This window comes from Myotis myotis, unplaced genomic scaffold, assembly GCF_014108235.1.
Source record: "Myotis myotis isolate mMyoMyo1 unplaced genomic scaffold, mMyoMyo1.p scaffold_m19_p_1, whole genome shotgun sequence".
Taxonomy (NCBI): domain Eukaryota; kingdom Metazoa; phylum Chordata; class Mammalia; order Chiroptera; family Vespertilionidae; genus Myotis; species Myotis myotis.
Genome location: NW_023416313.1, coordinates 1,474,127 through 1,487,186, shown reverse-complemented (window position 1 = coordinate 1,487,186; position 13,060 = coordinate 1,474,127). Strand labels below are relative to the sequence as shown.

General features: G+C 58.5%; 1 protein-coding gene across 5 annotated transcripts in view; it reads right to left on the bottom strand.

Annotated features, from left to right (window-relative positions):
* The window catches only part of HTT (huntingtin), a 102,042-nt gene that overhangs the window by 31,671 nt on the left and 57,311 nt on the right, over positions 1-13,060 (bottom strand). For all 5 annotated transcript variants that reach the window (XM_036327574.1, XM_036327555.1, XM_036327549.1 and 2 more), the window contains 10 exons: positions 9,783-9,909; positions 8,569-8,696; positions 7,188-7,298; positions 6,064-6,141; positions 5,505-5,728; positions 4,488-4,566; positions 4,227-4,388; positions 3,190-3,245; positions 1,539-1,687; positions 1,002-1,138 (listed from right to left, as the gene is read on the bottom strand). In XM_036327574.1, coding sequence (XP_036183467.1) covers positions 1,002-1,138; positions 1,539-1,687; positions 3,190-3,245; positions 4,227-4,388; positions 4,488-4,566; positions 5,505-5,728; positions 6,064-6,141; positions 7,188-7,298; positions 8,569-8,696; positions 9,783-9,909 — 1,251 coding nt within the window. The remainder of the gene's footprint in view (positions 1-1,001; positions 1,139-1,538; positions 1,688-3,189; positions 3,246-4,226; positions 4,389-4,487; positions 4,567-5,504; positions 5,729-6,063; positions 6,142-7,187; positions 7,299-8,568; positions 8,697-9,782; positions 9,910-13,060) is intronic.

The following is a 13,060-nucleotide window of genomic DNA, read 5'->3' as shown; positions in this document are numbered from 1 at the left end:
AACAGATGCCACAGGGCCCGCGAAGCTAAAAACCTTTACCTGCCTGTTCAGAGAGAATGAGAACGGAGCAGATGGAGAAGGGTGCCCATCAGGTCTCTAAATACAACTGCTAGAAAGAGAGGCCTGCCCTAGCCAGTTTGGCTCAGTGGATAGAGCATCAGCCTGCGGACTGAAGGGTCCCAGGTTCGATTCCGGTCAAGGGCATGTACCTTGGTTGCGGGCACATCCCCAGTAGGGAGTGTGCAGGAGGCAGCTGATCGATGTTTCTCTCTCTCTATCCCTCTCCCTTCCTCTCTGAAAAAATCAGTAAAATCTATTTTTTAAAAAAAGAGAGGCACCCATGTAAGCCCACCCCCCACAAAGCCCTGACCACCCCGTCCCACCTGCCTCTCCCTTCAAGGCCCGTGGCCGTACCCTTACTGCACGAGAATACCCGCAGCGACCCCCCTACACAAGGCCAGCGGCCCCTCTGTTCACTCGCAAACCAGGCCGCCCACCAGCCCAGCGTGCTGGCCGAGAGCGGGCGGCGCGCACACCTCCAGAGCGGGTGTGCCCATTACGGTGGTTATGGGACCTAACTAAACGCCACGCGTTTAACTAAGCCTGACCGAGACTGGCCACAACGAGGAAGCAGAGACAGTGCTCCTGAGAAAAGCTCCTGACTTGATAGGTTTGAAGACAAACAGCTGGAAAGAAGGACAAAGTGAGCGAGGGCCAGGCTGCTGGACACGCTGCGAGAGAGGAGTCACTAAGAAGCCAGACTCTGCACTTACACTGCCTCCAACGACCTGGGGTTCTCGCTCAACTTCAAGGGTACCAGAACCAGAACCACTGAGACAGCGAGCTCCACGCGGCCCCTCGGTGCCCTGGTCCTCCCCACGGGGCGGCGCTGCTTCAGACAGCCCCACAGCCCCCGGCCCCCAGCCGGGCCCAGCCGGCCCAGAGCAACACCCACTCTACCTGCGGGGACGACGGAGGACGGGACGCCCACGGGCCCTCACCTGATGGTACTGGATCAGTCTGAGGAGCATGGACACCACCACCTCCTTCTGGGTTTCCAGCTCCTTCCCCGCGTCAGCTTTATTGGTCCCTCTTAAAACGAAGAGGTCGTGGACGATGGGCTGCAGAGCCGGGATGGCTGGGGACAGAAGCTCTGCTGAGAGGCCAGGGGCGGCACGCCTGGAAAGCCCGTGCCTCCTGCCACCGCAGGGAGCACCGCAGGGAGCATCGCAAGGTCCTACGGCAGTGGGACTGTCCGTGTTCACGAAGCCACGTGTTTACGTCAGGCCCTATCTGTACCGCACAGCGTTTTATTGCTTCTCTATTTTTACTTAAGTAGGTTCTAACTCCTCCGAGTAAAGAGTGTGCCCCCTCCACGTGCACAAGCACACACGTGTGAACACACACGTGCACATGCACCCATGCGCACACACACGGGGGCCACACAGCAGAGCAGTGAGGACACGGGGGCTGGGCCCGAGGACCAGCCTGCGGAGCAGCCAGGAGGAGGGAACCGCAGCGAAGGGCTATCCCGTTACCGTGGGTCACGGCCTTCCTCCCGCTCGCCATGATGCCGTCGCAGAGCTGAATGATCTTAGGAATCCCAATGATCTGCTTTGAATGATAGCGCTCGTAAGACAGAAGGACCAGGAAGAAAAAGATGTTTGGAATGATTGCCTCTGAGTCCCTAGAAACAAAAACATCCAGGTAGACACTCCCTTAAAACTGAGATACACGATCAACGAAGCAATACGAAACTCTCATGGGAAGCGAGAGCTCGCCCGAGAGGCAGCCCCAGCGGGCTCCTTCCGTCCATTGCTCACGGCGCCTTCCCGCCTGTGCAGAGCCCACGGCCGCAAGGCTGAGCAGAGAGCACCGCAGCCCTGGGCGCCCAGCAGAGCCGGCTCCTCGGCTCCCTCAGCTCCTCACTCTTTAGTCCAAGAAACTGCCCCAAGCAGGAAAAGGAACCCACTCACACTCAGGCGTCACATGGCTAGGAGGAGAGCGGGGTCTCTAGCCCCCAGGCCTCTCAGGACACTGTCCTCGGCAGGATCCCCAGCTACTCATTAAGCAGTGCAGAAGCTAGCGATGGGAGCCCTGGCGGGTGGCTCGCTGATTGCATCATCATCCCGTGCACCAAAAGGTTGTGGGTTCAAGTCCAGTCCGGGCACATACCCAGGTTGTGGTTTGCATCCCCCATTGTGGTATGTACAGGAAGCAACTGATCAATGTCTCTCTCTCTCTCTCTCTCTCTCAAATCAATAAAAACATATCCTCAGGTGAGGATTAAAAGAAAAAGAATTTTAATTTTCAATAATTATACTCCCATGCCTGCACGGGGAAGCATTAACTCTTCCTGTGTAGCAAGCAAAGCTGTAGCCGACATAAGTGCATGGTAACTGCCTCTGCTAAAGCCAACCACATCTAAACGCTCTTAAATATTAAGAGCTAGTGCTCAACAGATCAGATTTCATTTAGCAACTGAGTACCATAATTAGATGCTTTGAAACCTGACGGCATCTGTGATTAACAGATGCAGAACAGCTTCTAAATTAGTCTCCAGATACCCATTAATTTTATTTATTTTTTATATCTTTCCACCAATTTCAGAGAGTAAGGGAGAGGGAGAGATAGAAACATCAATGATGAGAGCGAATCACTGATCGGCTGCCGCCTACACGCCCCTGACTGGGGATCGAGCCCACAACCTGGGCATGTACCCTGACCGGGAATCAAACTGTGACCTCCTGGCCCATAGGTTGACGCTCAACCACTGAGTCACACCGGCCTGGCCTCATTAATTTTTAAGAGAAACAAAAATGCATAGCAAATTAGTCAGATTTCCATTAAAAAATACCCAGCAAAAATGCCTAACCATCCACCCTGACTGCTGTGGCTCAATTGGTTGAGCATTGCCCCATGACCGAAGAGTCTTGGGTTCAATTCCCGGTCAAGGCACAGGCCTGGTTGCGGGCTTGATCCCCAGAGTGGGGAGTGCAGGAAGCAGCTGATTTGTGATTCTCTCTCATCATTGATGTTTCTCTCTTTCCCCCTCTCCCTAAAAAAAGATCAATAAAAACATTTTTTTAAATGCCTAACAGTCCTTTAAAGTCTGTTCATGTTAATAATCTAAAACTACATGCACTTACGTAACAAGAACAAGAGTGTAAAAGAAGAAAACTCCGTTACCTGAACTGGCCCACTTCAATGTACTCAAACTGCTTCAGCACGAAGCCGATGAACACCTGCAGCAGGAGAGAAGCGTCACTTCAACAACGAGAACGAGAACGCGCCCCAGGCTCCCTCGCTCCCCACTATCTGTGTAAATCTGTCGTTTACAAGAACTCAAACGAATTTACTGTGTCAGACTGGAGTTTCGGGCCCTTCCAGGGCCCCTGTAAACATTTCCTGAGCGCGGAGGAGAGGCCTCTGGAGAACAAATAACGAACTCGGGGGACACCGGGCAGTACCCGCCACACCAGGGCCTCCTGGTCCAGCTCGAGGAGCCCACGCGGGGCGCTGGGTGGTGCAGGACGGCCCAGGGGCAGATGCAGTGCGTCAGGCCCGTGTGAGGGCCAACAGTGGTCCCGCTCCATTCCAAGCACCACCTGCTCACCCAGCCCGAACACGGACTGCCTCGCCCGCTGCGTCCTCCCCGGCGGCGCTCAGTAAATCGGAATGGAGCCCAGCGGTCCGCGGCTCGCGTCCCCCCCCCGCTCAGGAAGCCTGCGTGGCCCTGAGAACTGCGGAGCCAGGGCACCGAGCGGCGAAAGCAAGGGAACCAACACGAGGGGTGGTTCATGGCCAAGCCCCAACGCTACCAAGTCCGGTGGCGGGACAGAGCTGTGCGGGCCGGGGCAGGAAGTGCAGGCTGCCGATGGGCTCAGCGTGCCTGCCGAGAAGCAGGCCTGTCCATGCTCAGGCGGACCCCAGCGTTCACGTGCCAGAGGCGGCTTCGGGAGGAGAAAGCAGCATGTCCTGCCGCCTTGCACAGGCTATGGGAGAGCCTCTGGCCAATGTGACCAGGGTCCAGGGTGACCCCAACAGCCCAGAGCAGATGGGGAGACCCCCCAATGCGCGCCAGGCCCAGCGGCCAGTCCTGGTGAGACGCAGAGACTGGCGGGGGGAACAGCGCCTTCCTTGCCGTAGGTGGTGGTGGCGTCCCCCTGCGGCCACTCTCACCTGGTCGCCAACAGACACGGGAGACGAAAGGCCCAGTGACTCACCTGGTCTGAGTCCAGGAGACAGTAGTTGACCCGCAGCTGGACCAGCTGCGCCAGCAAGTCCAGGACCTGCCTCTGCAGCTGCACGGACGTGGTGGTCGTGTACTGCTTCAGCGCCTTTATGACCAGCGGCTCAAACAGCCGGATGTGACTGTGAATGGCGTTCTAGGACGAGGCAGAGGGCGCCATGAGCGCGCCGCTGCCAGGCCCAGGCCGCACGGTGCCCGGCCGCTCTCCCACGGGCTCTCCGGCGGCCCCGCGTACCTTGTCTGCACGGGTCTTTGTGATGCTCGAGAGGTTTGTCTTCAACTGGGTGGACACCTTCTGCAGCACGTCGAACCACCTGCCGATGGAGACCGCCCTTCACCACTCGGCCGGGACTCAGCGCGCCTGCGTGTCGGCTCCTCCTTCAGTGAGGACAGCCAGGCTGCTGTGAGTCCCGGCCCAGCGGCGGGCTGGACGGTGACGGCCATGGAAAGGGAGTCGGGAGACAGCACTTGGTTTTCTTGGACAAATTTTTGTTGAAACACGTATATCAATTACACGCTTCTCTTTGTGAGAAACAGCTGAGAGGACTGGGACACCCCGCACACACTTGCTTGTTATTTACACCGTGTTATCAAAGCGTTCGCAGATCCTGTCCGAGACGTGGACATACAGTAAGCGCGTCCCAACGTGAGGCCGGCCACGGCACGGCACAGCCCTCGGCCCTGACTCTAGCGCTCTGACACGACAGGGGAACGTGCTCTCCTGCTCCTGCGCACACAAATCAAACGCCGGCTCAGGACTGGGTCGTTCCAGAGACAGCTAACTACTGTGCTGCAGGCCGCACAGCCACAGCCGTCAGTGTCGGCGAAGAGACATCAGCACAGCCACGAGCACAGAGGCCACCAGGGCTCCCCACCCACACGCCTCTGCGCACCGCCTGGGCCCGCGCAAGGTGCCCCTTCACCTGAAGTGACCCCACGCGTGGCCGACACACGGCCCTCACGTAGGGAGTGCAGGGCGCACCGGGAAACACCCAGGCCTTCCCACGAGGCCGGGCTCGCCGTGGTTCGGCAGTGCCGTTGGCGCTACCCGCCGCCTCCTCTGGCCCAGCCACTGGCCCCTCCCTGGCCCGCGCTCTGAGGCAGGCGTGTCGGGCCGGGCCTGCAGCGCCTCCGTGGCAGCACGTTTCCCAGAGCTCCCTGCACGGAGCGGGCCCCTCGGGGACGCTGGCTCCTCTCTGTCTCTCACAAACCAGTCCCTGCTTGCTCCCTGTTTCCCCCGCGGCAGGGTTACCCGGAGGCGTCGTGGTCCGGCTCGGCCTGCACCATGTTGCGCAGGCTGGCGTCCGCCAGGGCCTGGGTGAAGTGGGTGTAGGGAGCCATGAAGCAGTAGTGGTACAGGCCGGGCCGCAGGCTGGACGAGCCGAGGCGCTGGGCTCGGCCCTGGCACTTGCTGGGGTTGGACGACAAGCCATCAAACTGGGAGGCCAGGTTTGTCCCAAAGAGAGTCTTGAGCAGCTAGAGAGAGAGAAGAGGCTGTCAGCACGCCCTGCACAGAACATGAGCCCCATGCCCACAGGAAGCCATCAAAGGTGGTGGTGGGTGGGGGGATGCAGACATGGGGTTCCCGCTGAGAACCCCTTTCACACGGTGAGGTGCTGCCATCACCTTCACCAATAGCCCTGTGGTCTCGAGTTGTGAATGAGACCGGGGGACATGGCTGCGTAGGAGGGTCAGCAGAGCTTCAACGACCCTCTGCCCCCCACCCCCCACCCGTGACGAGCAGCGCCACCTCCTGTGGCAGCAGCCCCGCGCTGAGCCTGGACGGAGGCTGAGAAAAGAGCCCTCCTCACCTGCTGGACGCAGACCGTGGCCATCGTGGGCTCCCGGCTGAAGCAGGACCTCAGGTAGCCCAGGACCTCCTCCACGCACTGCGGGGGAAGCGGGCGCTGCAGGAGGCTGGGGCACTGGCTCCCGCGCACGCCTAGCCTGAAGCCCTCAGACCACTCCCAGCTACAACGCCCGCCACTCACTGACCCCGCGCCCGCTGGCAGCCACCACCGCCAGGCCCCACTGCAGGCACCGAAGACCAAGAGGCCACAGGAGTGACAGTGTCTGCAGGAGCTGCGGCCGGGGAGGGGGGAACAGGGAGGAGGAGAGGGTGTGGTGAGGGGCCATCGTAGACAGGGCGCCAGGCAGGTCTCCCGGAATGGGACGCCCCACCTCTGGCAGGTTTCACTCTGAAGGGCAATCACTGAGCACCCCCAGACCAGAACAAAGAGGTGCCTGCCACTAGAAACAAGGGCCGCACGCACGCACGGGCAAAGGCACAGGCGTGACGGGAAGCAGCAGGGTGGCTGTGTGACGGTGAAGACCGGTGACTATGGATGTGGAGAAAAGGTTTGGTGAACTCGGTTAGAGCTGGTGCTTCCCCGAAGGGCCGCATGTTCCCTGGCCCGGCACCTGGAACTCAGGCTCAAAATAAGACGTGGCCCCCACAGCACGCCGTCTGCAGCGGGCGGGCACCACACGCTCTCTAAACTCTCCTCCGTGTCTGAACGGTTCCTTAGAGAATGGGGGGGGCGGGGGGGGGGGCGCTGGACTCGGAACCAAGTCCTCCTGCGGCTCCGCGGCTCCTGAGGCGCCCAGGCGGCCATGCGCCTCCCAGGTCTATGTGTGCCCTTCCCACTTGCGAAGGTCAAGTAAGAAAATGAAGGCTGGGGCCAGCACAGTGTTAAACCCATCCACTTCTAGACTACAGTGGGTCAAAGCCGATAGACAGTGAATAACTGAGATGGGCTCCTGTGAAGCCCCACCAGCCAGGGGCCAGCACAGCTCAGAGCCAGGCGCTGTGACAAAGCCTCCCCGGCTGCCGCTGCCGCCCCAGGTACCAGGCCCACACTGGCCACCCCAGGCACTCGGCCCAGGGGCCGGCGGTGTGGCAGCTGCGGCTCAGCGAGAAGAAAAGACATTGCACCTTCCCGATGTCCTGCAGCGTGGCCAGCTCTAGGATCTGAGAGAGCACGTCCAAGGCCGAGCGCAGAAAGCCCCCGAACTTCTCTGTGCTGTTCTGAAGGTCCAGGGTGACCTTGGGGGAAGGGAGAAACGATCACTGCACCATCACGTCGGGGTGTCTGCAGCAGGGGCGGCGCACACTAAGCAGCCCCGCGCACGCCAGTGGGATTCCTGCCTGTCTGTCTGTCTGGCAGGGAAAGGCCTGGGAAAGGAAATCGCTCTTCCAGTATCTGTAGGAAACCTGTTTCTTTCAAAGGCATCTTCCTACTTATACTAACTCTACAGACAGAAACGACTCCTGACCTGTCAAAACGGGAAAGATGGGAACCATCGCTCATAACCAGTGTCTGACAAGCAGCATTCCAAACTCATAACGTGCACGCCCTGTTCCATGAACTAGCATCCCTGGGGGACTCATCGAATTTAGACCCACCCACCGTTCAGCCTGGCAACAACACATGTGAAATTAGTCTTAGGAGGCACTGAATTCAGGCTCTAAAGGCCTCGGCCGAATTAAATGATGCAGCAGTCGGTCCCCCATTTAAAAACCGAAAGAATGGTCAGGCCCCAAGGTACGATGGGCAAGAACAAGGCCAAAGGGAAGAAATGGGCGTGGAAACAGGAGCTGGCCCAACCCTCAAACGTGCGCGGTGAACAGAAAGCAGCTCAGTGGGACGAACTGACGGCCCCAGTGAGAGAGGAACCAGGTCAGGGACACACGGGACAAAGATGTAGTGGGAACGACAGTGACCACTCTCCTGTCACCCTGAGAGTGTCGTCCACCTGCCAGGAGGGAACCGCCAGGTGTGTGAGCACCCAGAGAGAGAGGGTCCATGCAGCTCCGTCGGGGAGACGGTGGGAAGCAGTCCATCCCAGCAGGCAATGGGGCAGGGTCACGGGGGTGAGAACGTAAAGACCGAGGGCTGGAAGCTACCACTAGAGGCCGAGCCAACCTGAACACTGTCACTCACATCCCCAGGTATGCACACAGCTACCAACCCGGTGTGGCTAGTGGTTGAGCGTCGACCCAGGACCAGGAGGTCACGGTTTGATACCCAGTCAGGCAACAGGCCTGGGTTGTGGGCTCGATCCCCAGTAGGGGGCGTGCAGGAGGCAGCCGATCAGTGATGTTTCTCTCTCATGGATGTTTCTAGCTATCCCTCTTCCTTCCTCTCTCTCTAAAAAAAAGTCAACAAAAACGTATTTTTAAAAAATGTTATGTTACAGATAAACTGTGTCTCAGTAACACTGAGATGGTTTTCCATTTACCTAAAAAATAATCCTGCAAGAAGAGAGAGAGCGCCCAGGAGGCACTGGGCAGGCGCAGGTGCAGAGCCGCGTACCTTGTAGTTGGCATGTGTGGCCTTCAGGACGTCGTGCAGCCTGAGGTAGGAAGGAAGGTGGTAGAAGCTCCCCAGCGACGAGGGTTTATTGGCTGTGACGGGCCCTGTGGCATCTGACTGTCGAGAGGCTGTAACACACACACACACACACACATTGAGATGGAAAGCGAGGCCCGCTGAGGCTGAGGCTGAGGCAGGTGCTGCAACAGCGCTCTAGAAGCATGCTCGTGGGATAAAATGCAAACCCTGTTCTGACTGCAGTGAACAGTCATGAGGAACTGGCTGGCGAACGGCAGCGGAATCGGAGCGCCTCCCGGAAATACAGGAAGACAGACACGAAGAGCAGTGACGCTGGCTCGCCTGCCCGCCTGTCCCCCGGCTGCCAATCCACAGGTCAGCAGCACGACTACCCCCCTGCAGCCAATCGCACGCGCTCGGAGCCCGCGGCTGCGGCCAGGACGGTCCCGGCCCTCTCAGCCCTTACACAGGGACGTGGGATGTGCCCTGACAACCCACCTCTCACGGAGGCGGCGTCACTATCTCCACGCTGCACCCCCCAAAGCTGTTCAGACTCTGAGGGAACCCTCTGCCAGTCTCCTTGGCAGACAGCAGTCAGCCCCGAAGCCCTGCGGCCCGTGGGCTGCGGTCGGTCCCCCCCAGACGCCAGCTCCGCGAGCTCACACGCCGGCTCTCCCAGCAGAGTGAGTGGAGGGTGGGACTGGCCCCCTCGGGCACGGACTGTGGGCTGCGGAGCACTGAGCTCTGAGACGCGCCGGGGTGACGGCCCAGGTTCCTCTCGCTCAGGTGACTCCCCTTTCTCTCCTGCAGGGCGCTCCCCACTGTGATTTCCCATTTCCCACGTCAGAACGCCCCTCTGGGAATCGCCTCTGCTCCCGACACTGCACCGCCTCCCTCGCCGACCAGGATCCCGCCCGCTCCGCAGTGAGCCGGGCGGGCAGGGCGGAGGCGGCCCGCAGACTGCTGTGACCACACATGAGCTAGACACGCAGAGATGCTTAGGACCCATGTGGTCTGGACACACGAGTTCATGTTAGTATCTGGAACCGTACCTGGGAAACCATTCCTCTGGCTTCACTGCTGTGTATTTTATTTCCAAAAAGTACCAAATTATTCCATTATCTTGACACATGTAAGCATAGGCCCTAAACGTCTAGGACACAGATGGCACCCCCCCCCCCCCCAGTGCCTCCTACCAGGGCTGGCGTCGCTGCTTTTCTTGGGGCTCAGCGGCACGGACGCCTGCTCACTCGGCTCCTTCTCCTTGCCCTTCCGCCGAATGGGGCTGAGAGCAGGGGCGCTTGTCAGGGACGGCAAGGCTGCCTGGAACAGAGAGCAAGAACCTGGGAGTAAACCACACAGAAACTGCAGTCTATAGCCCAGTGATGGCAAACCTATGACACGCGTGTCAGAGGTGACACGTGAACTCATTTTTTTGGTTGATTTTTCTTTGTTCAATGGCATTTAAATATATAAAATAAATATCAAAAATATACGTCTTTGTTTTACTATGGTTGCGAATATCAAAAAATTTCTATATGTGACCTGGCACCAGAGTTAAGTTAGGGTTTTTCAAAATGCTGACACGCCAAGCTCAAAAGGTTCGCCATCACTGCTCTAGCCTATGGTTTTCCATTTATTGAAAAGCATCCACCCAGAGTTCATCTTCTCTGCGAATCCACATTCAGAGCTCAGAAACTGCAGAACCATGTCCATCACCCAACCCCTCACCTCACGCAGTGGGTGTGGACAGTCCTTCCTGACAGGCGTGTGGGAATGTGGGACGGAGGGCCCTGGCGCCCGGCAGGACACCGCCCAGAGCAGCGCCAGAGCATTCGCCGGGAGCCACATCTTAAACGCCACCTTCCAGGTGAGGAAGCCAGCTCGCGGGGGAGGTGACTGAGTGGAGGTCACAGCTGAGGGCACAGAGCTGGTGGCCCACAGACTGCGGAGGCTCCGGCTCCCAGGCTGCAGGGGCAGCCCACAGGGGCAGTGAGGATGCCGACAGAGCCTGGGCCCCAGGCCCAGCTGGGCCCTCACTCGGGATCTCCGAGAACTCACCGTGCACGTCAGCGTGAGGCCCGCAGAGCGGACGTGATGGCTGCGGGCAGGGGAGGACTGAGGCAGTGGGAGGGCTGGAGAGCAGCACAGACGACTGCCCTGGGAACACGCTAAGGGGAGGGGCCAGGCACGCAAGACACCGGTGTGACTCCATTTACATGTCGCAACAGGCACCTCCCCACTGAAATGGAAAGGCCTGGGGTTACCGGGAGCCGGGGGCACAGAGGGTTGGAGGGTGACGGCTAAGGGCACAGCGTTCCTTTCTGGGCTCTAAAACTGACTGCAGTGGCGGCCAAGCGACTGTGGCACTGAAAGAGTGACCCGCACACTGCAGGGGGAGGGGCAGGGGCGTGGATGACGCCAACTGCATCACTTCAACATGCTGCTCTAAACACTGAGGCTGCCCTAACCGGTTTGGCTCAGTGGACAGAGCATCGGCCTGCGGACTGAAGGGTCCCAGGTTCGATTCCGGTCAACGGCACATGCCTGGGTTGCGGGCACATCCCCAGTGGGAGGTGTGCAGGAGGCAGCTGATCGATGTTTCTAACTCTCTATCCCTCTCCCTTCCTCTCTGTAAAATATCAATAAAATATTTTTTAAAATAATAAATAAATAAATAAAACACTGAGGCCGCTTCCGCCTCCGCTGAGATGCTCTGCCCGTCTGGCCGGAGCAGGGGCAGTGCACGGGGGAAACAGTCTGTGCTCCTGCGTGTGTGCACGTGCACGTGCACTGTGTGAGTGTAGGTATGTGCACACGTATATGTACATGTATGTAAACAGTTTCTTGCGAGATACTTAGTAGGGAAAACCAAGGACTTGGGGGGAGAATGAAGAGTTGCAATGACTCCCACGTGTCCAACTTTACAAAACACACAGTGAGCCCGGCCGGCGTGGCTCAGTCAGCTCAGTGGTTGAGCATCAACCTATGAGCCAGGAGGTCACTGTTCAATTTCCAGTCGGGGCACAGGCCCGGGTTGCAGGGTTGATCCTCAGTGGGGGGCGTGCCGGAGGCAGCCTACCAATGATTCTCTCTCATCACTGATGTTTCTCTCTCTCCCTCTCCCATCCTCCCTGAAACCAATAGAAACATTAAAAAACACACGAAGTGAGAGGAGCGTGGCCGGCACAGGCGGTGGGCCGCGCAGCTCCGGTCTGGGCTGGCCGTGAAGCGCCAGGCAGAAGTGCCGAGAGGCAGCGGACCACAAGGGACTGGCGCCCCAGGCCTCGGGCCTCTGATGCTTAGCTGCTGCCTGCTCCGCCTGCCCACACGAGAGCACTGTCTACATGTGGCTACGGAAGTGCAAACGCAACGACTGACAACAGAAGTCAGTACCCGCTGTGCACTGCCGATGGGAATGCAAATTGGAAAACATCAAAAACGGAGCTACCATCCGACCCAGCAATTCCACTCCCGGACAGAGCCACGGAAGCGCAAACACCACTGGAAAGGATGCATGCCCCCTGTGCGCACCGCAGTTATTTAGGTAGCCAAGACATGGACACAGGCCCAGTGCCCACCTGCCGATGAGCGGACAAAAGCCGTGGTGCGTGCACACAATGGAACACTGCCCAGCTACTAAGGAGAATGAAATCTTACCATCTGCAGCCACATGGATGAATCTAGCGGCTATGATGCTGAGTGAAATAAGTCAGACAGACAAAGACAAACACCGTATGATTTCACTTATATGGGGAATCTAAAACACAAAATAAGTGGACTCAAAGGTACAGAGGACGAAGTGATGGCTGCCAGAGGGGAGGGCGCCTGGGGGACCAGGTGGGCAAGGGGAGGGGCTAAGTACAGTTTGGTAGATACAGGCTGTCTGGGGACGTGAGGTTCCGCCGAGGGAATACAGGCAATGACACTGCAGTAACTATGCTCGGTGCCAGGTGGGGACAGAGTTATCAGGAGGATCACGTCATAAATTATAGAAATGTGCAACCACTGTAATTTACACCTGGAACTGAGAGTGAACGTCAACTGTACTTGAAAAAAAGAAGTTCTGTTTCTTGGTCACAGTGGCTGCATGTCAAGGGCGCAGTAGCCACAGGTGGTGCGGGCCACTCTCCTGGCTGGCACAGATGTGGCACGTTTCCATGGTTACAGAGCATGATGCAGGGCAGAGCCCAGAAAGCATTCATGGTGGGCGAAGACCACACCTGGAACATGCCCAGAACAGAAGAGTCAGGGAAGCAAGAGCCAATTGGAAGCCAGGAGAGAACGTGCCAGGACAGGAACTGAGGTGGTGGTGGGGGGGGGGGGAGCGGGGGGACACAGGACCGGGAAGCACCCACAAGGCTCAAAGACTGACCTGGCAGGAGGGGCTGCTGGGGAACGCGTGGCACCAATCAGACCTGCGGCTAAGAATGGGTGTGGTGGTGACAGAGGCCAGGCAGCGCCCTCAGAGAGG